The sequence below is a fragment of the Lampetra fluviatilis genome, chromosome 26 (genome assembly GCF_964198595.1).
Source record: "Lampetra fluviatilis chromosome 26, kcLamFluv1.1, whole genome shotgun sequence".
Taxonomy (NCBI): Eukaryota; Metazoa; Chordata; class Hyperoartia; order Petromyzontiformes; family Petromyzontidae; genus Lampetra; species Lampetra fluviatilis.
The window spans coordinates 8920043-8947712 of record NC_136300.1 but is presented as its reverse complement, the minus strand read 5'-3'; the positions used below and the strand labels follow the sequence as shown (position 1 = coordinate 8947712).

Here is a 27670-nt window from a genome sequence, read left to right as displayed (position 1 = left end):
TGAAATGCCCAAAAAAAACAAGAAAAAATTCTGATAAAAGATTGTCCTTGGAACAACTACTGTACACGCTTCTATCCCGACCGGGCTTAATAACCCCAAGGTGAACGGATTGCGACAGAATCTGGCACGAAGCAAGGTAACGTGAGCGTGCCACGGCACCGCAAGACAAGGTCACGTAACCGCATCCCCGGGGTGGTGGGGGGTGTGAGTGAGAGGTCACGGAGATGCCCAGCTGGAAGGAGAACAGGAGACGGGGCTGGACAAACTTGGCGGACACTCCCACAGCAGACCGAATCGATCGTTCGCGATGGCATTGCTCAATTCGGTCGTGGTGGGAAACGAGAGGCGGGGCCGCTGTAACGCAACAGGACTGTAAAGCGTGAGTTATTGCGAACTGATAAAGGACCTCGCTTGAGCAAAAGGGCAGTACGTTTTCTTCTAGATTTGAAGCTTTCGTGACTGCAAGGATTCATACTCTTAGGTTTTATCGGTAAAGTCACGTAGGTAAAAAATTTAATTTAAATTTTTATAAAAGTAATAATAGAATAAAATAATATAATATAATAAAATTTTATTATATTATTACTTTTATTAATTTTAAATTTTATTTTTTACCAATTTTATTCTATTATTACTTTTATAAATTGTTAATCTAAATTTTTTACCTACGTGACTTTACCGAAAAAACCTAAGAGTACAGGACGTTTCCTGCCCATACAACAACAAAAAAAACACACGGACCACTTGCCCAAAAACCGCAAGTACAGTGAGTGCTTGCTGGCCGACAGCTTTGGAGGCCGTGTCGCACCTGGAGCGTGCAGGTTCGCGGAGTTTACACGAACAGCAAAGCGGCAGCAGCAGAGGCGCTGCTTGCATCGCGGTCCGCATGAAGTCACGCAACTCTGCCAACCCGCTTCGCGTGCCAAGCTCAGATGCTCACACTGATAAGAGGGAGGAGGGGGGCGGTGCAATCACCCTCCCCAACCCCCACCCCTCACCCTGAAAACACCGAAAACTTGTATTGAATTGTTTTTTCGCAGAGAAAACACGTTCAATGTTTTTTTTGTTATTTACTATCAGCACACGCATCCCATCCGACGTGACCGTCTGTCCGCCTCTCCGGGACGTGACGTCCAGCCGGCAAAACTTTCTTTTTTTCTAATTTCAGCGTGAGCACGATGTGTTGACATTTCGCGACCACCATCACCTCCCTCCCCCCACGGTAAGTGGAGAGCTCCGTCGCAGAGGTCACGGGCGGCGTGAACCTGGTGGGGAAGGAAGTTCCACTGCCACGGATTTACGACTCAGCCCGAGGAGTTTCCCCACGCAGCAGCAGCAGCAGCCTCCTTCCTCCTCCTCCTACCCCCGGCCAGATCCGGTCCGTTCCAGCACCGGCGACGGCTCTCACCTGCACGCCGCCACGATCACCACCGCCCTGTACAACAAACGCTGCCTGCAGCGACTTTGCGAAGAACGACTCACCACCGCCACCCAAGCCTCGCAAGAAGCGGCGGGTCCGCTGATCGCATTGGTCGCAGAAGCGAGTGCCAGTCGCCTATAACATCGCCGCTATAGGCACCGCCTCGCAGCGTTGGACTTTCGACCGCGCGATTCACGGAGGAGGAGGAGGCACCGCTGCCGGGTCTCGAGAGCGAGGGAGGCGAGCGGGCGCCTGTGAAGGTGACTCCACAACAGACAAGCCCATCGGCTGTGCCCTGTGTAAGGACCATCTTCTTCTTCTTCCACTGCTCTCCCGTGTGGCTGTCTTCGTTGGTCTCTCCGTGGCAGGAGTCCCCCCCGTTGTGTTATATCGCCGCCTTGGTCTTGCGTGGCCGTGTTCGTCGTCTCTGTGCGAGATGTGTCCCAGTGCTTTGCCATCGTAGCCTTGTTCGTCGATGTGTAAAGGAATTTCCATTGCGTGTCATAGCCGTGTTTAGTCTCTCTCTCTGTGGAGTTTTTTCCCCCACTGCGTTTAAGTAGCCGTGGTTGGACTCGGTGTAAAGGCGTTGTTCCCATTGTGTGTTGAGTCGCCGTGTTAGTCGCTGTGTAAAGGCGTCAACCGCAGAGGTTTCGCCCTTCTCCTCCATCGATCGCGCGTTCCCTCTCGCAGTTCGTGTCCCAGGGGTGGACTTTACAGCTCCCCCACCCCCTCCGAGGTGAGCGGTGGCAGCTGTACTTTGTACGGCGTTCGGTGAGGAGTGTTTCCGTGAGCGTGTGGCGTGTGTGAGTTGTAGGGAGCGGTGGCGCAGTGGTTAGCGCACCGCGCTACGAACCCGGCCCGACCGACCGAGTTCGATTTCCACTCGCGGCCACCAACATCGCTGATGAACATCTGAACCGCGGTTCCTGGTTCTCCCCCCTTAGGTCTACTCCTGGTGCAGTGTGTAAGACATTAAGATTGGTGAAACAAAGGTGGTCCTGGCAAACCACCTCCTCGTGTGCCGTGCCGGCCTTAATAGGTGCTACTCGCAACAGCACTTGCCCCAACGGCCCATTAAAGGCTACGACGGGAGACCTTTGTCTTTGTGTGCAGGTATGTTGAAATTCTTTCGCACCGTAACGTAGCCACAACCGTGCCAATCGGTGGTAAGAGTTTTTCCAGACGGTCGTCATTTACACAGCTGCGCGTGCCAGTTCAGTTGCTACTAGATTGGGGGGGGGAGTGAGGGGCTTGCATCACGCAGATTCGAGTGTCTTCACCCCCAACACTGTAAGTAAGCGCCACGTTTCTCCAGCCCGCGTTGCCCAACAGACTTGCGCGCTCGCGTCTGCGCTCCGAGCGAGTCGTGGTGGCGCGCGTGGGTCGAGTGGAGAGGGTCGCGCTTTGCTCTCGACAGCTCCGTGTGACCGTCACCCGAGCGCCCGCTCAACGTCGTGGAACAAGCAAAGATGGGGTTGGCCCAGGGTCGTAGAGAGGAGACGCGCGGGGAGGCACGAGGCCACCGGAGGATGTCGAGTTGCAGGTTTATTTGTATGACCAGCCGACAAGCAGAGGGGGGTGGGGGGGGAGTCTTCGTTTAGTGAAGAGTGACCTGGGTTGTCGCCAAAATGTCAAAAGCAGAACAAAGTGAATACATAAATGAATGATAAGAAACAAATGTAAATTGGAGGAAAATAATTTGGCTGTCGCCTGATGAAGCTAGTTGTAATTACTGGCGAAACGTCGTACTCCGATTGTAAATGTGGCTTGGCTCTCCAACACACCGGTGTGCTGTACTAGTATACTACACTATACACTACACTATACACTACTATACACTACACTATACACTACACTATACACTACTATACACTACACTATACACTACACTATACACTACACTATACACTAGTGCTGTACTAGTATACTACACTATACACTACACTATACACTAGTGCTGTACTAGTGATGAATTGGCCACGTTCTGTTTACGTGACAACCCTTACTAGTTGGCTGTGTCAACTAGAACTTGTCACGAGATATGTAAAATAGTGCACACGGGAATCGATGTTCAATTATTATTTTCTCTGTAACTTAAGCAGGCTCGGGTAGGTTATTTTTAGGCTGGTCCATAATTCACGAGAAAATTAAGTCATGGAAACATTAAACGGATATGGGGCGACTGTTGTGTAAGCAGAGACGTGGGGGGGGGGGGGAGATACACGGAGACATGGCAGGGCCTTAAAACAGTGTTTTTCACTCATTTTCATAATAATAGATAATCAAATTTCGATTTAAAGCTTTCGTGATTGCAGGGATTCATATTCTTGATTCTTTCGGTAAAGTCACGTAGAAGGGAAGTAATAAAATAATAAAAATAAAACATAATAAAATAATTCTCACGACGTTTCGGCCACAACGCAAGCAGCCGTCCTCAGGTGAAGAATGAAACACCACCAAGCTTGGAGCGTATATTTAAGCTGGGTTGGAGGGGGGGGGATGGGAAGAAGAGCGCCTTGACAAAAGAATGTGCATATCAAGAGGAATTTAGCATATTTATGGGAAATGCGTATTTCCCATAAATAAATATACGCTCCAAGCTTGGTGGTGTTTCATTCTTCACCTGAGGACGGCTGCTTGCGTTGTGGCCGAAACGTCGTGATAATTATTTTATTATGTTTTATTTTTTATTATTTTATTCCTTCCTTTCTACGTGACTTTACCGAAAGAATCAAGAAAATAGATAATCAGTATGAGGACCGCCCACACATTTGAAACCATTGTTGGGTTTGACAGCACGATAGGGGGTGTTGTCACGTGTTGTCACGTGTTGTGTATTGTTGGGAGCCGCACTAAAGGCCACCTGGGGCCACCAGTGTCCCGCAGGCCTCGCAATGAAGAACGCTGCCCTAGAGACACACGGACAAGCGTGTGAACTGTAATGGACCTTGACTACACCGCTTTGTGCCACCCAAGCCCGCCCGGCTCTTGCCCTGCATACAAACCTGGAACATCTCACCTGGTCACCAGCCTAGCGGCACGTTCGCGTCGCACGCCCGTGACGTCCCCGTGGGGGTGGTCGTCGCGTTTCATTCCATTCTGTCATCGTTTTGTAAGCTACGTCAAGCACCTTGAGTGATGGTGCGCTTTCTAAATATAACGTCAGATTAGGGAGAGACCTGTTAACGCTGTGTTCTTGCATGCGTCGAGCCGTGCGACTGACCACCCCCCCCCCCCTCTGTGCTAACGGACACTCCTCCCCCTCCCCAAGCCCCGTGCAGCGCGATCCCCGCCACCGCCACCACCATGGAGAAGCCCCTTCACTTCATCCGCAGCGACGCGGACGGCAAATTCGTGGTGGACGAGTCGGTGGCCACGCAGCTCGCCCTGCTGCCCGAGGGCCCCGCGGAGGTGGTGGCCATCATCGGCAGCAGCCGCACGGGCAAGTCCTACCTGCTGTCGCGCTTCTTCGGCTGGGGCAAGGGCGGCTTCGAGACGGGCGCGAGCACGCGTCCCGTGACGCGCGGCGTGTGGTTGTGGAGCCGCGAGCACCCCCTTCGGCCCGATGCGCGCCTCGTGCTGCTCGACACGGAGGGCCTGGATGAGCCCAGCACGGCCGAGGGCCGCGACTATGACTACAAGCTGTTTTCGCTCACCGTGCTGCTCGCCAGCTGCGTGCTCTACAACACCGTGGGCAAGATCCAGCGCAGCGACATCGACGCCCTGCGGTGCTGCTCCCACCACTCGCCACGCGCGTTCACGCACGCACGTGTGCACGTGCACACGCGCACGCACGCGTGCACGTGTACACGTACACGCGCTGTCTTACCCTCTCGTCGTGTCCTCCACCCTCCGGAGAGTGGTCGCCCTCTCTCGGTGTTCGGAGACCTTGCCGCTTCTATCTCTCGCACACTGCACCCGGCTCCAGCTTCTCGCGCGGACGGGGGGCCAGTGGCGCTATTGTGTGCGGGGCCACCGTAATGGTGATCTCGCGCTCGCGACGGAGAATGACTGAGGTGGTACCGACGGGACACTCGGTGGTGCAGGGCCCACGCCAGCCAGCACCCTAGCGCCGGCCCTGCTGCTGCACCACATTCACACTTTTTTTTATGCAATAGGCCAAACAAGGCAAGCCATTACAAGGGCGCTGTGATATGTGTCGGTGGTCATAAATTCGACTTTTCTTTTTCAAAGGCGTTTCCCATGTGGCGACTGCCAAGCTATTTCCAAATTTGGTGTAAAATTGTGGAGTAATTTGAGGTTTCTTGGCAGCTGCCTCAGGCCCTGATCCACAGGATAACAATGAAAGGAAGTGCACAATGCCAGTCAACTTGAATTGATAACTCTGGTTGTTGATACAAATATTTGTCAGCGATATAAAGATAGTCTCTCACGTCGCCAATGGTTATTACGAGGTCTTCCTGTTATTTATTTGTCTAACACGTACAAGCGTGTTTTGACAGTCTTGTGATTTATAGTGGAAAATATAACTACGGTATTTCGTCTCCGTTATCTTAGATAACCGAGGAGATTGGGATTCCTCGTTTCTCGCATCCACAACAGCCGAGTTGCGTAAGGGCGGCGCGGGTCTGAAGAGTTCCACTGTGTAGCCCACGTGACTTTGCCAACGGCAGGAATGCTGAGAGGGCATTGGTTGCCCTGAAGCATGTCCCGCTACCCATTCCAACGAGGGCTTCTCACGGTGCGTGTTTTTTATTCCGTGATCTAGTGATACATATTTATTAGTTGGCATCGCTCGCAGTGAAGCAAATGTTTTTACTTCTTTGTATTTTACCAGGTAAAGCCCCCCGAGATATTGGCTCTTTTTCAGAAGCGGTTGTTAACGAAGTGGCTTATGTGGAAATGTGTAGCAGCTAAATACTCTAAACGCACGTTGATTATAAATGTTGAGGGAACAACCGGAGGACGAGGACACAAATTCACGTGACCGTACGGGGAGGGAGACATGCAAACTCCAAATGTACTCCAGGCTTGTCCCACACATGATGGTGTGAGCTCCGCTCTCTGTGGGTCTGTGGCGGTTTGGAGCAGAATTGGCGTGTGTGGTACGCGCTGGCGCGGTTTGCCCATGCCCGCAGCAGCAGCAGCTGTGGGAACACACGCCGTGGGCAGCAGCAATCTGACGCAAGTGGGGAACCTGCCTGCACCGTCGTGCTTGCGACAGTGTCGAGCGTATTTAATCCGGCCAACTCGTGCTCGCTCGTTAATCTCAAGTTGTCTCTCGGTGAGGGAATGGGTATTTGAATGGGTGATTTCCAGGATTCTACTCCCCACCACCATCGTCACCCCCAACTATGAGTTATTAATTAACCGTATAATTGCTTATTAACTTCTCTACATTTCGTGTGCCAAGAAGTACCATTCCGATTGTAAAAAAAAAACGAACCCCACGGGGCAAATAGAATGTATTCGCTGTGGGTCCTTGCACTGTGATAGGAACTGTGGGGCCAGTTTGACGTTGGTGTCCGAGGAAGCGCTGCTATATGCCTGTCGACACCTCGCAACAAAGCGACGGCAGATTTGGCATTCGCAGCCCAAGTGAACGAACGGTCCAGGAGCTCAAAGTGCACCGTGGGGTGTTTGTGTCTGTCACGACGCAGACAATGGAGGGCGGGCGTGCCCCTGGGCTCGCTCCCACCGCCCCCCCTGCGTCGCCCACCAGCCGGAGCCGAGGCTCCCCGCGAGAAGTTTTGCGGCTGAATGTTCACGCGCCTTGAGTGTGGGCTCAATTTCAATACATCTACGAGTCGGTTCTGACTCTCGAGACGAGAGGGAGTTTCATTTGCTAGAGTCACCTGGGGCAGAAGGCGAGGCGGTTTACTTATTACAGTACAGTCCCGGTTGAGTAATTTGGTGGTGTAGTTATTTTTCGTATATGGCAAATTTGAACTCTGAGGATGGCACACAATTGCCTAGGCTTGCGTATGACGTCAGGGGATTTCTAGCGTCACTGTGAACCAAACGGTGCGTTGTGTTTGTGTGGTTAGTAAACCAGTGGCGTTAACCGGATTGAAACCGTGAACCCCTGCAGCAAGTGGCAAACGCGCCACTGCTGTGCCGCATCACTGCCACGACACAATGGGCCAAACCTAAATCAACAGTTGGGCTGTGCTTTGGATCTATAATTCCCAGCCCCCATTGTTATTTGGTTAACGTCGAGGTTTGTCTAGTGGGAGTGGAGTTGTTCGGCGGGTACGGCTGTGGGGGGTCGATGAATGTGAGAGGGAGGAAGAGTGGAGCGGCGAGCGTAATGGGGAGGGCCCAAAAATCGCCGTCCATTAAAACTCCACGCAGAAGGGGCGTGAAATCCCTCCGTACGCGGTACGTGCGCCACGGATTGTTTTCCGTCTTTGATTTGAGATAGTTGAAGGGGGAGACCTCGCGTGACGTTGTGACGTTGTTCAATCACGTCACCCTAAGCCACGCTCCGGGGTCGGGGCTTGATGCTGCCTCTGGAGCAGCTGGGTTCCCAGCGCCGTCCTGGCACCATGACAATACTTTTGTTGAAGGGTGTTGCATAGCGGCACTGCTGGCTTGGGCGTAGGCTACACGCAGCGGTGGTCGGCGTGTCTGCAAGTGGGGTTGGTGGGTCATGCAGAGCAACAGGGTGCAATGCAGGAAGTCAAGTTCCGGCGTTTGTGTGAAGGTTGACCGTTATCTCCACACATATGCAGTGGACGCTAAGAGATCCTGCGACATCATTCGAAATGAGGAGACAAACTTTGTGCTGGCGTCGTGGTCCAAATCTGCCGAATTCTAAAGATTACCGGCGAGTTACTCGGTTGGGATCTCACACGCTGCTGCTGCTGCCACCACCACAGAAGCAGTAACGTCGGCCCCTGCTGATGTGAAACTCCTGCAGGCTGCGTCCGTGCCGCCTTAGCACCTTGGTGACGGTCTTGCGCGGTGGGAATGGCGCAGGGCACCAAATGGACTGGCTTGTTATTATTATAATCGTCGCCGTTGCCGCCGCTGCTGCTGTTGTGGCTCTCCGTGCCGCCATGCTGTGTTCAGCATCGTGCTCAAGCTCTCCGAGTACATCCGCCTGAAGCCGGCACCAGGGACGCACAGTGGTACCGGCCATGGTGAGGATCTGGCCGGATCCCTTTGCTGGGTGATGCGAGACTTCCACCTGGCGCTGGACTCCACGCCCGACAAGTACATGGAGGAGGCGTTCAGCCGCTTCGAGTCGTCCTCCGAAGGGAAGCTCGTGGACTCGCTGCGCAAATACTTCCCTGTGCGGCGCTGCTTCCCGCTCAGCACGCCGCTGGCAAACGCCGCGCAGCTCGGGTGCGTTGGCACGCTCGTACACACGCTCGCACACGCACGCTCACGCACTCGCGCATGCACGCTCGTACACACGCTCGCATGCACGTTCACGCACTCACATGGACGTTTGCTGGACGACTCTAACTGGCGTGTGATTGGTGCAGAGAGCTGGACAACATGTCTCCGAGCGAGCTGAACGAGGACTTCAGGAGGCAGGCGGAGGACATGATCAGCACCGTGCTCACGTCCGTGGTGTCGCCCAAACGTATCATGAGCGACGACGGCTCGATCCGCACGCTCGACCCGCTGCGTGAGTCGCCCACCTAACTTGCCCCCCCCACCGGCTTTGCTCCTCCATTGCTTGTTCATTATAATAGTGTGAGAGCCTGTGGTGCCACAAAAAGTGAAGTACATGTGAGAGTAAGCTGTCTATTTTAGTCTGACAGTGACATAAACGCATGCAAATCGAAAAAGAGAGTGCAAAGATGTGGGGGAAAGAGGCGCTAGAAAAATGTTGGTGCAGGTGCAAGTAAGTGCTGTACTTTGGGTTAATACTAGGACATGAAGAGGGGGGAGTGAAGGGAGGGAACCGAGATGTAGATGATCAACAAGGGTATTCCACAAACGTGGAGCAGCAACGCGGAATACGTTTTACCAAACAAAGTTTGAAGAAATTGAATATTTAGTAGGAATAAGGAGGCACTTCTGAGGCTACGGGAGGGAGTACTTGGAACTCAGTGGTCCTGTAGGTAATTGGCAGGTTTGTTTTAAGAGGGCCTTTAGGATGGGGAAGGCCCAGTGATCGTCTCTATGGATATCCAGGGGGGACAGATTTGAGTGAATGTGCAGGTTGCATGAAGAGTTCGATAGGTGACATCAAGGGTCGAATGGAGAGTGGAGTGCTATCGTGGAACGAGATGTTTTAAGGTCGATTCAGAAGCTAGGCGCTAGATGGTGTCACAAAACCAAAATATAATGAAATGTGAGCAGGTATGGTGGCTTTAACAAAGGCAGAGCTTGGGCAATGTTCGAGCAATCTCCATAGCAACCAAGTTGAATCGCCACTACCCTCACGGTCAACACCTCTATTATCAGTCCTTGCATTACTGCAGTTAACCACTGTAACAGACAGACTTGGAACTTGTGCCCACTCTGTGGAGAGAAACTGGCACTCTCAATCCGACCTCTGCTGCTGCTTCTCCTGCTGCATCATTCCCAGAAGCTAGTGCAGCATTTCCACACTGCAATCTTGTTGGAGGGCAGCTGCAGGCCCACCAAGGGCAGTGGCGATCGAGGTCACCACTCAGACGGGCGGTGGAGAAAACCTCATCTCTGTTGGTGGCTGAGCTCCAGTGGCAGCTGCCCAGCGTAAAAAAAAACTATATAATTTTCAGACGTACTGTACTGAGTGTGATTGCGATCTCGCTTGTCCACACAGGAGAGCCTCTCCGAGCCTCCAGAGCTCTCGTCCATGGCAACGCGCGACCTTCTCCCTTCCCCTCTGCCCCGCACAGAGTTCGTGACGGTGGCCCAGCACTACGTGGCGGCGCTCAATGCGGGCGACCAGCCATGCGTGCAGGACGCCTACCTGGCGCTGCTCGAGTGGGACGCGCGCCGCGCCTCCGCCGAGGCCCTCCAGGCCCGCCGCGCCGAGCTGGAGGCCCGGCTGGGGGGCGCGGACCCTCCGCACGGCGCCGCCGTGCTCACGCGGGCCCTGGCTGCGGCCCACGGCGCCGGCGTGTCGGCGTTCGTGATGCGGCTCGCCGAGCTGGGCCTGCACAACGAGACGCCCGGCTTCCTCCCCGGCTTCCTGGTCTGCTCGCCCTCCCGCCCGCCGCTCTCGTTCATTATCTCCGTTACCTTGGCTACAGTCTGAATTTGTTTAATTTACCAATTAGTGAGTGGGGAATTAATTCCATTTAAAGTGTGCGTAAAGATGTTGGCTTTTATTCACCGTAAACGGTGGCAGACGCATCGTACCCTTGCACAACGGCACAGCAGAAGGATGGCGAGCTATTACGATGTTGTTTTTGTTCTCCGGGGGTGTTAAAGACTGGGAATGTATCAACGAATGATGGTGCAATAATGGCGACAATTGCATGAGCCGTGGAAACATTTTACAAATGAGCGGGGCAGCTGCCATAGCACCGAGTGGCTGCATACGATGAGAACGGAGCCAGGTGACGCTGCGGCCCCAGTCACCGTGGCGCGTGCGAAGCAATGGACGCGGTTGTAGGGATGAGTGCCAGAGGGGAGGGGACCCAGCTGGCTGTTGCCAAAGGAGGGGAGGAACGTCGCGAGCTAGCCTCGGGCAGGGAGCCTGCAGCACGGGCGGATGGGGGAGGGAATTTCACACCAAACTACGGGGGGCAGCACAGAGGGAGCGACCTTCTACTCGGCAGGGGTTGCTGAAGGGCAGAGGTCGCAAACGGGTTTTGATTCCTTACCCGTATCCATACCCGGCCGCACCAGGGTCGCAAACGGGTACCCGTACCCGGCCGTACCCGTACCCTACTCGTACCCGGCCGGGTACGGGTACGGGTATCGGGTACCTGATTGCGACCTCTGCGATGAAGCCATGTTGCAGGCGCGGGTAGGTTGATTCTAGGAACTTGAATTGTGAGAAGAGACGAGACGTTGGGAAATGAGTGACAAACAGTTACTCACCAGTGACTCACGGTCTACTCGTACCCGTACCCGGCTGCACCAGGGTCGCAAACGGGTACCCGTACCCGGTCGGGTACGGTTGGCCGGGTATCGGGTAGGGTACGGGTATCGGGTACCCGGTTGCGACCTCTGCTGAAGGGTATCGTGGGAAGGCCTTGTGTGCTGGAGCGGAGAGCGCGTGGAGTGGGGTGGAGCAAGATGAGAGGTAGGGTGGGCCGAGCGAGTCCACAGACGGCCTTGTCACTGCGGCGGAGGATCTTGCTGTTGATTTGGGGATGGGGATCGGCAGCAAGGGGAGTGAATCGTTGGCATGGAGCCGCAGCGCCCTGTAAACCGGATGATGATAACGACTCCAGCAAATTCAACACTTGACACTACAAACACAGCGCGGGCACGCAGTCACCCGCAGTCACCCGCAGGCACACGGCCACGCTATGGTGGCACGGAGGAATTACATCACCACTGGGGAAACGAGAATATTCCACGATCAGCGTGCTACTTCTTGCGCACTCACCTCCAACCCCCCCTCCCCCCCCCCCCCCCACAGAGCGAGCTGACCGCAGAGCAGGAGGAGGACTGGAAGCACAACGAGAAGCTGTCGCGGGAGCGCAGCGCTGCGGCCCTGAAGGAGATGGCGCGCACCGCCCTGGGGGACGAGGGAGCCTTCATGGTGCCCGGCGGGCACCTGCAGCTGGCGCTGGCGACGCTGCGGCTCGTGCACGAGTTCAGCGAGAGGACAGGTCCGTGCCGGCGCGAGCCTCGAATCTGTGCCCCGACGAGAGAGCCCGAGGAACCTGTGCGCGCGGCCGCAGAACAAACCCGAGTTGACGACACGCGGAGGTGGAAAACAAGGAGTGGGGGGGGGAGGCAGAGGAGGAGGGCGTAAGAATGCAGGGGCTTGATTTCTAGTACAGCTCTCATCGTCATGACGATGACGAGAACTACTTCGTTAACTCGCATTCATGCATTGCAAAACAAAAATACATGCAGGGTAGATTACATTACGTGTGCAGTCAAATGGCAATCCTCTTGGCAATAGTGATGAGGGCCCAGCCAGAAGCGGAGCCAATTTTCTGAACGACGCGACGGCCGCAGAGGCATCCTGGCGGCACTTTAGCAGCGATGCCCTTGAGCTGCGTGTTTGGGGAGCGGTTCAAGCGGCCCGGTCCGTCCTTGTGCCAAAAACCAACATTACATTGCTCCTTCTCTATTCTGGCCCTGGTATGCACGTATGTTGAACTTCTTTCGCACCGTACGTAGCTAACCGTGCCAATTGGCGGTGCGGGCTCTTGGCGAGTGCTGTCGGATTCCAGCATCAAGAATGTTCCTTGTGGCTCGAGCTGCAGGACGCTGAGCTGGTCCAGCGGTTCGAGCCTGGCAGGCCACCCTGGTTAATACCGCGGGTGTATTGACCGTAACATGCTACGCGCACCGCCTGCTTCACAGTGGACGTTAAAGCTCCCGTAATGTCATTCGAAAAGAGTTCAACTGTAGTGCGCTCTCATTGGCCAACCTCGTGCTTCTTGTGCGGACAGACCTGGGGCCGTGCACAGCCGAGGCCCTGGCGGAGTTCCGGGAGTCGCGCTGCGCCCCGCTGGAAGCGGCGGTGTCGCGCTCCGACGCCGAGATGACGCAGATGGAGAAGGAGCGCGCCGAGCGCCGGGTCGCCGAGGAGAAGGAGAAGATTCGCGAGCAGACGCGGGAGGAAACCAAACAGAAGTACAAGGTGCGGCCGTGTCTTGCGGGCGCGCGTCATCCCGCGTGGCTCCACGTCCCGGACAGCTGCACGCTTTGCTCTTGGGAGATTCGTTCACTGAAGACACGGGGTGGGGAACTTTTTTCTGCCAAGGACCATTTGGATATTTATAACGTAATTCGCGGGCCATACAAAATTATCAACTTAAAAATTAGCCCGTTATATTTGGTCAAACATTTAATTAACTCGCCCCTAATGTGATGGCTGTAACTGCTTCTCTTTGGCGAGGCGTGTGATGTTAGCTGCTATTGATGTTGCTGCTACTCGCAACTGCTTTTCCAGGTTTGCTCCTAGATTTATTGAATTTCGAGTCCCACCTGCGGTTGCCTTGGCAGGGCCAGACCAAATCATTTCGCGGGCCTCATACGGCCCGCGGGCCGGACGTTCCCCACCCCTGACTTAAGGGAAGGAAGATGATTAAAAGAGTTTTACGATCCGCCGGTCATCATGTGGTAATAACATCACCACCACGTGGGTGCGTTAACGGGTGCAAGTGATGTCGCGATGACATCACGAGAGCGCGATGATAAGGATCTTGAGCGTAGACCCGGAGATTTTCTCATCAGTAGCGGCTGCTGGATCTGGCAGAGGATAAGTGATGGCAAGAGGTGGTAGCATTCATGGTGGTGATGACCTCTTGACCTCGGCCAGCGCTTGGCTGCGTGGTTGGTGGCACGCTCGCACGCAGTGCTGCCGCTGCTGCTGCTGCTCAAGGTAACAGAGCCCCTCCTACAATCGATTGTCTTTTTGTTATGATTGGGAATTTAAAACGTTAAGAAAATTAGTACTGGAATCATGAGATGTCTTCAGTGGAAATATGCAAAGTGTAATCTGATTAATTATATATGAACAAAGGAGAAAAACTATGGAATTACCGGTGCCCTCCCTGGGTATTCTGGATGCTGTAACTCATTACCTTGACTCGTTACCTTCCAGTGTTGTGCATGGACCTGTGTGTGCCTGTGTACTGATGCTTTTCCATCTGTGCCTTGATGGCAACCTACGTTGTTTGTGTCGTTGACAGCAACAAATAAAAGAAAATGAAGAGAAACACCTGGAGGCCGTTACTAAATACAAGGTGAGTTCCAATATGCAATACGGCCAAACGCTCAGCTCTTCCGAGCTGGTGGTCTAGACAAGGATGAGAGCATTGTAAATGTACATGTGGTGGTCGCGTGATGTGGAAGCAAGGTATATGGATGGGAGTCGTGCTTCCTGCTGTTTGTGAGAAGCACATCTCTGTGTGTTAGAGCTGGCCGACCTGTTAACGGTCATGCATCGAACACGCGTGTCTGCCCGTGGGGTTCGCGTCGACTCGTTGCAACGCGTGGTTAGGTGTGGGCACGTGGTGGCGGGGCCTCGGCCCTCGATTAGCCACCTCCCGCTCTCCGAGTCTCCGCTGGGCAGAATTGGAAACCGGACATGTGTTGGCGGGTTAATTATCACGGCTGTTGCACCGCGATGATCCCCAACAGAGACGAAAACCCCCTTACACGGCGTGAGTTACTTGCACGACGGTGTTGGGTTTCCTGCCTGCTGCATCCAGACTCAGCATCCAGCAGTGGATTGGCAAAGGGCTGTATTTTTGCCCCTCTTGCCTCTGCGAAGGGGCAACAACCCCGGCTGTCGGGCGCCTTGTGGACTTGCGTGCGCTGCCGAGGTCGGTGCCTGGCAGTGGAGTGTCTGTTCCTCGAGTCCTCCACGTGCTGTTTGTGCAGAGGGTGTGAATGGGAATGATCACGGTGCAAAGTGCAAAGCGCAAAGCTTTAAAACGGCTTTACTTTTGCAGTCAACAGGGCAAGCTGCAATTCTCAGCGTAGCTGTCATGGGATGGGGGTTGTTGGCATGTTTGGCAAATGTTTGGGTCCAGACATGCATTGCTAGGGTGGAACAAGTGCATTGCTAGGGTGGAGCAAGTGTGTCCCGATCAGCGCTCCGTTCGCCACTGCTGTGCAGAGTTAGTTTTCAGATGTATCGATGGGCAACCATGTTTGTGTTGTTTCTTAGAGAAGATCCGGAGTAATTTGTTCGGGAAAACCACTATGTCATGGAAAATGTCGGTGAGAAAACTGCTCGATTGGTGGACGTTTCTGCATTTTGACGATTTTTTTTTATTGCTGGGTTTTGGCAGGGATTTCCTTTCCACAATAAGGCCCACAGCCGTTTGATAAATACAGTAAACCCCCTTTTCCCACACACGATCAATCGAATTTATAACTTACCTCCAGCGGCAGTTTCAGTTTTAATCGATGGATGTCTGCGTCGTTCCATACATGCGCACGCTGTTGCGTTGGCTTCGGCAAGCCTGTCGCGGTCTGAGTTGTACAACTACGCGGTGTGGTCGTTCAGAGTAAACACGTTCAGAGTAAACACGTGCGTGGTGGCAAGTACGAGCGATGTGCAGTGCGTGGCGAACGCTGACTCCGACGATGTTGACGCACGCGCTGTTTAACGCGATCGTTGCTGCTGCCTCCGTTGCAACCAGATGGAGGCGCAGCAGGTGTGCGGCGAGATGGAGAAGCTCAAGGAAGAGAAGGAGGTAAACGGCATCCACGGCTCGCGCTCCCACTTGCTCGCGCTCCCACTTGCCCAAGCTCCCACGTCTTGCGCTCCCGCTTACCCGCGCTCCCACTTGCCCGCGCTCCCACGTCTTGCGCTCCCGCTTACCCGCGCTCCCGCTTGCCCGAGCTCCCACGTCTTGCGCTCCCGCTTACCCGCGCTCCCGCTTACCCGCGCTCCCGCTTGCCCGAGCTCCCACGTCTTGCGCTCCCGCTTACCCGCGCTCTCGCTTGCCCGCGCTCCCGCTTGCCCGCGCTCCCGCTTGCCCGAGCTCCCACGTCTTGCGCTCCCATTTGCTCGCGCTCCCGCTTGCCCGAGCTCCCGCTTGCCCGCGCTCCCGCTTGCCCGCGCTCCCACTTGCCCGCGCTCCCACGTCTTGCGCTCCCGCTTACCCGCGCTCCCGCTTGCCCGAGCTCCCACGTCTTGCGCTCCCGCTTACCCGCGCTCCCGCTTACCCGCGCTCCCGCTTGCCCGAGCTCCCACGTCTTGCGCTCCCGCTTGCCCGCGCTCCCGCTTGCCCGCGCTCCCGCTTGCCCGCGCTCCCGCTTGCCCGAGCTCCCACGTCTTGCGCTCCCATTTGCTCGCGCTCCCGCTTGCCCGAGCTCCCGCTTGCCCGCGCTCCCGCTTGCCCGCGCTCCCACAGCTCGGGCACCTCTCTGTTCTCCCCAATGCTCTGTATGGGTTTCCTCCTGGGTTCTTGGCTTTCCTCCCCACACACACGCACACACACACGCACAATGTAACTTGTATTGTCCAAGCATCCCAATGCTGCAAATTTGACTTGAAAATTACTCTGTAGGGATTGTACGTAGCAGCAGGGGCAGAAGCAGCATCGTCCCCCCCCCCCCCTCCACTGTGAAAACTTGGCAGGACCCTCCTGAATGAGACAGCCTCGAGGCTCGGTGAAGCCTTCCTGGATAAACAAGAATCGATAAATTTCGATTTAAAGCTTTTGTGACTGCAGGGATTCATCTTCTTGGTTCTTTCGGTAAAGTCACGTGGAAGGGAAATAATAAAATACAAAAAATAAAAATAATAAAATAATTGTCACGACGTTTCGGCCACAACGCAAGCAGCCGTCCTGGATAAACAATGCAAGCAGCCGTCCTCGGCTGCTTGCGTTGTGGCCGAAACGTCGTGACAATTATTTTATTATTATTTTTATTATTATTATTTCTCTTCCACGTGACTTTACTGAAAGAACCAAGAAGAAGAATCGATAAATAACGTAATCTGTAAAAATAATTATATTTCCCCTTTGCATCCAGCACCGCCTCTGCGTTGCGGTGGTTAGCGCGGTGAGCGCTGTGGTGTTCACGGTGTGTGCCGTGTGCCGTGTGCCATGCGCAGCGAGAGCTGGGGGAGGTGAAGGCCCAACACCGGACGGAGTTCGAGCGGCTCGAGGAGACGCACCGCGACACGATCCGCCGCTTCCAGAAGCAGGAGAACACCGCAGCTGCGCCCAGGCAGCAGCGACGCAAGATCCCCCTGATGTGCCTCTCCAAGCAGAGCCAAGATTAACCGCGGCAAGGGTGGCTCGGCAAGGTTTCTGCTCGGACGCCTCGCGAGTGGCTGTGGCTTCCCGAGAGCGGAGGTTCGGCACGTTTGGAGGAGGTGTTCGTGTTACCCAGCGCGTGCGCGTGTGTGATTAGTGCTGTTTAATGACAACCGGTAAGCTGGTAACCATTTTTAAATAATTTGCCGGTGCCATAAGTCAGGAAACTGGTGATCGTTTCCAGTGGAACTGTTGTTAGTCACGAGTGCACCAATTGGCTCATGCTGCCGTACAAACCGCGCGGCGGCCCAAGTTACGTTCACTCTCGTTTCTTAGTTAAACGATAAATGTGTAGCTCTGCAATTGCTCACTCATGCCACTTGCGAAGCGTGCCTTCGACACGCGGCAAACCGATGACTGCGTTTTTACCGTTTTTACCGTTTTTACCGTTCGGGAAAAGAACTCTGAACAGCCCCCTCGTGTATTTACACAGATGACATACTCGGCACACTTCCAACAAATGTCGTAATTCACTTTTCTACATATCTGTTCTGGCTGATATACATACTCGCGGACAAAATGTAATGTTAAACACCTACTTTCCCAATCAATTACTGCAGCAACAACACACATGTATCCGCGTGTGAAGAAAGGGGATGTGAGTGGAGGGAGATCATTGGGAAGCAGTGAACAGCATGGCTGGGAGAATTAATTTTAGCAATGTTGTTTTTGTAAATTGTTGGCTGAACTTGAGCACAGTTACTTTAGCTAATTATGGTTTAGTTCAACCATCTATTTAAATTGAACACGATAAAAAAAAACTGCCAATTTTATTTCAATGTGTGAAAAATATTAATGTCACGTAATTTTTATTGACTCCATGGATGCCTCTGTTTTTATTAAAAAAAACAAATTAACATTTTAGTCGCACACCTATTTCAATTGGCTACGAATGACTTGTGCCCTGACAGGAAACAGATGTTCAGTAGTTTCACCGATGTCCCCAGCGGAGGAACGGTGCCTTTGTGCCTTCTCACCTGCAACAGGAACACGCGTTTAAGTTTGCAACAAACTTGGAGACATTGTACATTGTGCAAAATAATGGGCGTCGTTTGAGAGAGTAGTCACAATAACCAGGAAATACGCCCCACTTGCTTCTGTCTCTCCACATTAAAAGGTATTGTCGGTCTGTTATAATCCTTCAAGGATCTGTCTTACAAGGCCGTGTTTTTTTTTTAGCTCCAACGAACAACATTGTCTCGTTTAATCCAGCGATTTTGTACATGCGTGTGATTTACCCTGTGCAGTTGGGCGTGGAAAATGCGAAAATTAAATGCGGCGTCGTAGTTTATATACGGGGCTTGTTTGTGCCCACCAGGCTATGATTTGGCCACGTTGGTTTGTACCTGGTTCTAACCCAGGAGCTCCCATCCTCATTGAGCCACCAATTAATGATGGTGCTTGGAGCCTCCTAGAATATATAAATCCTGTACATTTCTCTCACGTGGTGATGTTTCAAATAAAATATCGAATTATTTTGAGTTATATTTAACACATCAGGACACAGCAATGTCTTCTGGCATATCATATGAAGCTTTTCAGTCTCATGGTAGTGAACTTACGACAAGAGAAAAATAACACGTTTGTTAAGCTGTGCAAAGTTTAGATCTGGAACGAGTGGCGGAGTGTGGTTGGCATTGGGACCTCACCCAAGGACTGAAACGCCCCCCCCCCCGTCCCAATTTGCCGCTGGGGTCGCCCTCTTTCAAGCGTTTGAGATGGGACGCGATGCAAGCCTCATGCGCGTGTGTGAATTGCTGTGAGATGCCCCGGCGTAAAGGAGAAGTGGCTCTATCAAAGGCAAATCGTGAAATCGCTTTTGATGTTTCCTCCCTCGTGCCGTGAGGCTGACTTGTGGAGGAGCCAACGGGGGGGGGGGGGGGGGCATCCTTGAGATGATGGGTGGCCCACCGGGTCTGTGGTGCCCAGAGCAGCGGCAATTCCTCGAGCCGCGGAGGCACCAAGGAGCATCCCCTGCAAGGCGACTCTATTAAATTTCGATTCAAAGCTTTCGTGACTGCAGGGATTAATCTTCTTGGTTCTTTCGGTAAAGTCACGTAGAAGGGAAATAATAAAAATAAACCAATAAAAGAATTCTCACGACGTTTCGGCCACAACGCAAGCAGCCGTCCTTAGGTGAAGAACAGGTCTGTCGGAAAGACAGCTGTCTTATTATTTCATTATTTCCCTTCTACGTGACTTTACCGAAAGAACCAAGAAGGCGACTCTATTGTTCTGCTTGAGCGAACGTAGACCATATTTTTGTGTGGGTCAAGGTCTGACAAATGCGACTGCTTGAATGCCATAGGGTTGGTATTGCTTATGTGTTTTATCCGGACGCCGCCTGCGTTGCTTGGCTGAAACAATCGAGAGCCTTAAATTATTAGTTTAAAACGATACTTTATGCCGGGTATGGTACATTTCAGTTTTATATGGAGAATATTGTTTGTTATTTAAAAATTGTAATGTTTCAGTACTTGGGCTACAAATGTTATTGATGTACAGTAGTTGCTTAAAAGATGAAAACATTTCACCCGCAAGGTTGCAATCAAATGTGGTGTCGTCCGTGTGCATACATCTGCTTTGTGGAACTTTAATACTGCTTAGTACAAAAGTGATGGAGAAATGTGTTGTCTGTTTGCCTATTATTAGCTTGCTTTAAAAAAATGTCTCGGGGGGGAAAAATAATTGTTGTGAATGTAATTTGTAATTGCAGTAGTCGTTAAGGTTATGTACACTGCACTTTGCTCATAATTGTAACAAGTTGGTGAATTGTCCATTCACGGTCCACCAACCCGAAATCTGTGGTCCACCAAACCCCATCTCTCCGTGATCCACCAACCCCACATCCAAATTTCACCACGATTCAGCAATCCCCAAATCTTTCCGTGACCCGTCAACCCAAAATTTCGCCGTAATCCACCAACCCCAACTGCTGGGCGAACGAAGGTGGGGGGTGTGGTTAGGTGGGTGTCAATAAACGTGCCCCATTGTTTCAACTGCAGCTCCTGGGGCCTTGATAATGATCACATCGCAAAAACAAATCGTATCCACTCTTACCCCTCTCGGCCTATTCGCTGTGGAAAGGGTCATTGCCCGAAACGTCGTCTACTACATACAGAGTGCTTCAAAAAATGTTAACACTTGTGAGAATTTGCAACAACACCACAATGTGCCTCCGTGCTCTGGAGACCACCTGGAGAAAATTCCAGACACGCGTTGACGATGATGGCGAGCGAGTTGGAGACCCTTTGAAGCTATCAACATAGATTTGTTAGCATGTTACAGCGTATTATCCGTTCTTAAAAACGATAGTCCCATGTGAGTGTCAACATTTTTTTGAAGGCACTTTTATTATTACCATTTATTGAAAATAGTAATAACAATGATGGCTTTTAAGATAATAATAATAAATTGTGCGATCCCGATGGCAACACTTGGGGCGCATTGTGGTTGTCTGTGAGTCCAACGTGGCCGCCATCGGCGTGGAGGGGAACCCGCTCCACGTGTGGACGAGAAAATTAGTCGTCAATGAAAACCCAGAAATATCACGAATCGTCGGTGAGTTTCGTTGCGGCGATTTATTTACGACAACAAGCGAACATTAAAGACGCAACTGTGCCGTGTTGTGGTGTGTGGTTGTTTACACAACGATAAGAAATGTTCCGTCAATGTGCCGACTCCAGCGGAGGGCCGCGTGGAGCCTTGGGGGGTGGGGGGGGGGTCGCCAGGGGCAGGCCTTGGGGGGGGGGTCGCGTGGGCAGGCCTTGGGGGGGTCGCGTGGGCAGGCCTTGGGGGGGGGGGGGTCGCCAGGGGCAGGCCTTGGGGGGGGGGGGTCGCCAGGGGCAGGCCTTGGGGGGGGGGTCGCGTGGGCAGGCCTTGGGGGGGGGGGGGGGTCGCGTGGGCAGGCCTTGGGGGGGGGGGTCGCGTGGGCAGGCCTTGGGGAGGGGGGGTCGCCAGGGGCAGGCCTTGGGGGGGGGGGTCGCGTGGGCAGGCCTTGGGGAGGGGGGGTCGCCAGGAGCAGGCCTTGGGGGGGGGGGGGGGGGTCGCGTGGACAGGCCTTGGGGGGGGGGGGGGTCGCCAGGGGCACGCCTTGGGGTGGATTCAACATTTCCTCCATATGCGAGATGTGAACGAGAGAGACGTGGCGACGGTGAAGACGACTAACGCGGTTGAGCGACAGCGAGAAGAAGAGTCGCGTGTACGGGAGTCGAGGTGAGCCGGAGACGAGATGACGGAAGATTTGAGTTCGACGCGAGACTTCAAATCTGCTGGGACGAGATCGGCACGAGGAATGCACTGAATCTCGCGTTTAATTAATCACCCTCCAAATGTGTGTTATCAGTAATGTTTGCAGCTGAGATGTTGGTTCGCCCCCTGCTATTTATCTTCACGAACCAGGGTGCCCCCCACCCCCCCCTGGCTGCTCTGCCTTGGCCCTAAGGCCCCGTTGGGTCGTGCCCGCGTGCTGCACCACGAGGCGGGCACACGTGGTGAGAAGGCAACCATCACTGTCACCACCAAGTTCAAGTTCATTGATTAGGTATAGCCCTGTGAGCCATTAGGCTCTTGAATCGGTTGCAACCGCAACAAACAAAAAACATGAACAAGAAAACATCTTAAAGTGACTATGTGACCACCGCCACCCATGCCCCTCTCGCCGTCTGTCTCGCAGATGATGCAGAGGGCTGCTGGCGGCACGTCGTCGTCGACCCCCGGCGAGACGGGGCCCTCCTCGTCGTCGTCGCAGGGCGGCGACAAGAGGCGTGGAGGAGGCCCCCGGAGGAAGAGGGTCGCTGCGCAGGGCCAGCGGTCTCGTGAAGAGATGCGTCTCACGATCGGGCCACGGGGCTGGGGTGGCACCGACGCGGCGTGGACGTCGCGGGCTCAAGGGTCGAGGAGGAGGAGGCCGGGGGTAGAGGTCGTGTGGAGGTCGGGGACGGTGACCTCCACGGAGTGCCAGTGATGACCCCGTGCAAGAAGGTTTACTCGCGAGGTTGGTGCTCGTTTTTTTTTTAAAGGTGTGGCTGGAAAAAACATTTGCGTTCAGCGTTGAATGGAAATGTGGAATTGCTGAACATTACGTTTTGGGATATTGTTCATATCGCGATGCACGGAACTGTAGTTGTACTGCCAAGTGGACCCTGAACTTGACTTAATTCCACTGACATTTTGCACCCTTCATGGCTCTTACAATGATCAAATAATTCCAAAAACATTACATCATTTGAAATGGCCAATTATTTAAAATGTAATTTAACTGCACATGCGCAAGGGTAAAGGTTCATGTTTTATAACGTTTTTTTATTGTTGCAACACTACCAATCCTACTCGGACATTTTTACCAAAGAATGTGTTTAGATTGTCAGATCGTAGAGTAATAGCTGGGCTGCTGCTGGTTGTCGATGGCTTTTCTCCACAACCTTCCTCTTCTTCTTGGTTCTTTCGGTAAAGTCACGTAGAATGGAAATAATAAAATAATAAATAAAACAATTAAATAATTCTCACGACGTTTCGGCCACAACGCAAGCAGCCGTCCTCAGGTGGAGAACAGGTCTGTCGAGAAGACAGAGTCTGAATGACACACCCCAGGCTTGGAGCGACTATTTAAGCTGGGATGGAGGGGCGAAGAGCGCCTTGACAAACGAATTTGCATATCAAGAGGAATTTAGCATATTTATGGGAAATTCAGATATGCGATTAGTACTACTTGTGAAATGCGTAGGAGGTTTGGCGGTGGGTTTAAAGTGATTATGCCCGTGCATTATGCAGGATTAGCAGTATCAAAGGGAGGGGATAGGCGTAACATTAATAACCTTCCTCTTCTAAAGCCTTGGGAACCAGCGCCACGTTTTTGCCTGTAATGAAACGGACAAAGTCATCAGTAGAACGTGTCCGAAAATACAGTGTAACTTCTCTTAGCCGTGATGTGAAGGGGAGGGAGGGATGCCATTTCTGGATAAGGGGGCTGGTGAGGTCATAGCTTATTTCACATTGAGGTGCCATGGTCCGGACATCGGAGGAAGCACATGCAGCGTGTGATAAACATCACGGCCAAAGGACCAGTGCCGTCTTGAACGTGCCACAGATAACAAGAGGAAGATGAAGCATCTTGGTCCTTTAGCCGTTGTGTTTCATCACATCCTCACCTTGTTAAACATATTTCATTATTTTGATTGACATTTATGGTTGTAAAATGTTTTTTTCATTGTCTTGGAACTGCTGTGTGAATAGCCATCCAAGGTAGCAGCCATGGCGGCGCAGATGGAGCAGCAGTGCACTGCAGTCGACACCGGCGCCAGAGGTCGCAAACGGGTTTTGATTCCTTACCCATACCCGGCCGCACCAGGGTCGCAAACGGGTACCCGTACCCGGCCGTACCCATACCCTACCCGTACCCGGCCGGGTACCCGGCCGGGTACGGGTAGGGTACGGGTATCGGGTACCTGATTGCAACCTCTGGGATGAAGCCATGTTGCAGGCGTGGGTGGGTTGATTCTAGGAACTTGAATTGTGAGAAGAGACAAGACGTTGGGAAATGAGTGACAAACAGTTACTCACCAGTGACTGACGGTCTACCCGTACCCATACCCGGCTGCACCAGGGTCGCAAACGGGTACCCGTACCCGTACCCAACTCTTAAAACCTCGCTGCATAATTTAAGTGGAAATAATGTGGAACGAAACAATGTAGTAAAACATAGACGTAAAATTATATTAGTTTGAATACATTCATGGCCCTGCATTGTATTAACTCATCAGGTCGGTGAATATACACACCTAGTATAGTCACGAAGAGAAGTGAGCCAACACATTGGTATCAGTCAATGCAAGTCCATGTGTGTCTGTTGGGTTTGTAAGATATTCTATGGCTCTGCAGTTTGTGAAGATGTGAATGTGAAATTGCGTATGACAAAACTCCGGTGACCAGCCAGAACACTCGTTTAGCCCGGACCGACGCCCTGGCAAAATGATAAATAATTCCACGTGGCCTCCGGCATGCTCGGTAGTCTGCGGTGTGCGAGAGACCTCTGTGTTCACTGCCCACAGTATTGTTTTCAAGCTCTGCGTCTTTTTGCCGCATCTCCTACCCAGCACGTTCTTCTCACATCACGATGTTTTCGCTATGTTCTTGCTTTATTTCTCGAAGGTTATCAAAAAGGCGAGTACAAAGCACACACGGTCTGCGACACAGGGCACAACAATTTTGGGCAGTGATTTTTTTTCTTTGATTTTTATTTCATAATTTTAAGGAAACTACATTAATTGTAAAATATTTTGGCATTTTCGATGCATGTTTTAAATGTTAGGTATGGCTTACAGGGCTGTTTGTGTTTAACACGTTGATTTGTGTTGTAGTTGTGGCTGACCAGACGAGCTGGCTGGAGCAGGGCCTCTCTTAGTCGTAATTCTCTTTTGGGTTTTGCCGTCCATTGTACTCTCATTAAAATGTTTTGCACAAACATTGTTGTTTTTCACAGGCTTTTTGGACGCTGGTCAAGACGTTCCTGTGGATATTTTAGAACCGCAAGCAGTGATTGCCAATCCTCTTTCCACCAATCCGAGTGACAACGGTGACGAAGCCACTGCAGCAGTTAATTGTGATAGCACCTCAGTTGAACTTAATTCTGAAAGCCACTCTATGTTTAGCTTCTTTAACAAAGGAGGAACAGCATCGGCAGAAGGTTGCTTTAGACAGAAACACCATGGGTACATGTCTCAACATTAACGCATCTAATATTGGCGTATGTCTTGAGGAGGACGTATTTGGAAAAGGGGCCCTTTATAACACTGCTGTAAATATGGTAAACGATGACAATCCTGAATTCACGGAAAGGGCTGCCACTGAAGGGCATGAATGTTCCACTCAAAATGGACGGTCGCTTCAACAGGTTCAGACCACGAATGTAAGGGAGGGAAATCGTGATTCTGATATTAGTTCGGATTTTTTTAATTCTTCCAGTAGAGAAAGCGAGAGTAAACACAATCAGCCGGTGGAATCCATGTGTAGAGGAGTGAGGCCGACAGAGACCCCCCGGTCACCGGAGGCCACGGCGGTGGGCCTGTTGCCCGCTGACGGGCCACCTGCACGGGAGGCGGACATCATACGGGGGAGCGGGCCAGCAGCGCATACCCGCTCGAGGGGGATGTGGCTCCGGTGACGGCCCTGATGGCCGTTCAGCGGGCCCAGCCCCTGGCGCCCGTTCGGCGCTATCCGGCGGATGAGGCCTTCGGGGTCTATTTGTTTTGTTTTTTGTTGTTGCTGTTCTGCTTGAGGGGCCGTGCTGCCCTAAGGTTTAGTTTCTAGCAGCCGGTTATACCTTCAGGCACACGAACTCGTGAATATTCGGTCTTCGGTCCGGTGTGGGGCCCCGCTTGCGGGGTGCTTGCAGCCGGGTCGGCTGTTTTTTTTCACGGGGGGGGGTGATGTAGAGGAGTAGAGGAGAGTGGTGGCGTCGCGTGCGCTGTCCGGTGCGGTGACATCACGGGACGTGGGGTCGCACGCGCCGGGCAGTGCACGTGACGTCTCGCCTCAGAGGGTATTTAAGGGAGACCCCGTGACGTAAGCGGGGTCACTGGAGGAACGGAGATAGTGGAAGGGGTGAAGAGGGAACCCTTATAGTGATACTTGTTAATAAACCCTGGCGGAAGCCCCTAACTCACCTCCGTCTCCGAGTACCTCCGTCTACAACAGCAACAACTACTTAACACATGTATTCCACACTCGGTGATCAGAATGTCCATTCCATTGCTGGAACCACTCTGCTCATTACCAATGCCGATGTCAATGAAAGCCACAACAGTGGTGCTGCCAAAGAGAATGCCGACATTTCTCAGACTGGTGAACTTCGGTTAACTACGAAGGGATTTGTCTTGGGAAATATTCCTGTGCTCAACTCTGTATGTTTGGAGCAAGCGCACAGTAATGTGGCGTTTAACAGCGAACGCTCATTAACTTGCAAAGATCCGCTTAATGCCGTGGCAACAAATGACATGGAACATAAAACACGTGGCTCTGATAGGAAATAAAAGTGAAGTTGGAAGTTATTCTTGCTCATTAAACGGCCCACTGCATTTACCAGGGCAGCCGCCGTGCACTGCATATAGCGGTAACACGGAGAGCTCATCTGTGGGTCACCATGATGGTTCCACTCTTGCAGGGTGCGAAGCCCCGGCTGTTGGATTTGTAATAAAGGACTCTTGCACTGGGTCTGTCTCCGTTGTCCTTTATTGGTTCGTACAACTTGCCCGCACGGCGTCTCGCTCAGAGTCTCCTCCGTCTCCCGCTCGGCAGCCCCACTACTGCCGTCGCTCCTGCAGCCCCGTTGCTGGCTCACTATGCAGCCCCGCTGCTGGCTCGTTACACAGCCTCTGCTTCCCGACCTGCAGCCCCACGGCTGCTCACTATGCAGCCCCGCTGCTGGCTCTCTGTCGCCTCCGTGCCCGGACACCGATGGCCGACGGTGCCGAGTCTCAACCCTGTGGCGATCACGTCACTTTCCTTCTGTCTCTACTCTCACACTCTCCCCCAGCCCTTCCGGTTCCTGTCCTTAAAAGCTCTCTCCCCACGTGACCCTAACTCCTCCCACCTGTTACATCACATCCGCGAGCCCGTTTACGCTCGCATTACAGATTTGTTAAAGAGCTACGCTGCACTGATCATGGCAACGATAGGCGAGTACATCGTCCATGCCACATGCAAAGAGTAAATGACAATACTGCGCAACTGAGCCATTGTGAGACTGGGATCACAGTTCCTGTCGGTGTTGGTGGAATTGCAGATTGTTCTTTTGAAGGAAATGTTGAATCGCTGAGATTTGTAGAAGAAGATGCACGTATAAATTCTATCCCATTGAACGTAGATGGAAATCAAACGGAACCGAGTGAACGGAATCCACTAATCAACGATGAAAAAACTGGGAATGGCATTGAAAATCAGTTTACAGATGAATCTTCAGTGGGTCCTCTCAGGGTGACAGCCATCAACATTGTGGAAACATTACTGCGGGAAAACTTATCTGACAAAATTGATGGAACTATGACAAGGTCCGATGATGATAAAATTAAAGGCTTTTCTGATGGTGACGAAAGTGTCACTGTTATGTTAGAAACAAGCATTGTGATGGACAAAGGTAGTGTCGTGCATGCCCTAAATCGTGAGAAAATATCTACAGAAGTCATCTGCAGGAAGCCTACAAGTACATTTAATAGTACGATCGCAATAAACGTGTTCACCAAAGGAACTGACATTACTCATGCTATTCGAGGAAAGGAGAGCCTCTCTGGATCTAGCCCTGAGAAGCAACACATGGTCGATTCTACACTCAGAGGCCCTCTGGGTTCTGGAAAATCAGATATCTCTTTGCCCAACGTTAACATTTCTGCAAATCCTTTAGCAATAATGGTAGAACCAGCAAAGAAAA

At 52.5% G+C, this 27670-nt stretch overlaps 1 protein-coding gene and 1 long non-coding RNA gene across 2 annotated transcripts; both read left to right on the top strand.

The window, feature by feature from the left end:
* Nucleotides 1–1146: 1146 nt before the first annotated feature.
* LOC144942043 (guanylate-binding protein 5-like) lies at nucleotides 1147–20823 on the top strand. Its single transcript, XM_078868665.1, has 10 exons — nucleotides 1147–1719; nucleotides 4692–5148; nucleotides 8456–8731; nucleotides 8875–9020; nucleotides 10225–10523; nucleotides 11925–12117; nucleotides 12913–13103; nucleotides 14158–14211; nucleotides 15619–15672; nucleotides 17043–20823. The coding sequence occupies exons 2-10, from the start codon at nucleotides 4727–4729 to the stop codon at nucleotides 17211–17213; spliced, it is 1806 nt and encodes a 601-aa protein (XP_078724791.1). The 5' UTR covers nucleotides 1147–1719; nucleotides 4692–4726; the 3' UTR covers nucleotides 17214–20823.
* A 558-nt stretch (nucleotides 20824–21381) lies between these two features.
* Nucleotides 21382–26295, top strand: LOC144942183 (uncharacterized). The gene is made up of 3 exons (XR_013639327.1): nucleotides 21382–21462; nucleotides 21923–22243; nucleotides 24728–26295. It is a non-coding gene; the product is annotated as an uncharacterized LOC144942183 (long non-coding RNA).
* The last annotated feature ends 1375 nt before the right edge of the window (nucleotides 26296–27670 follow it).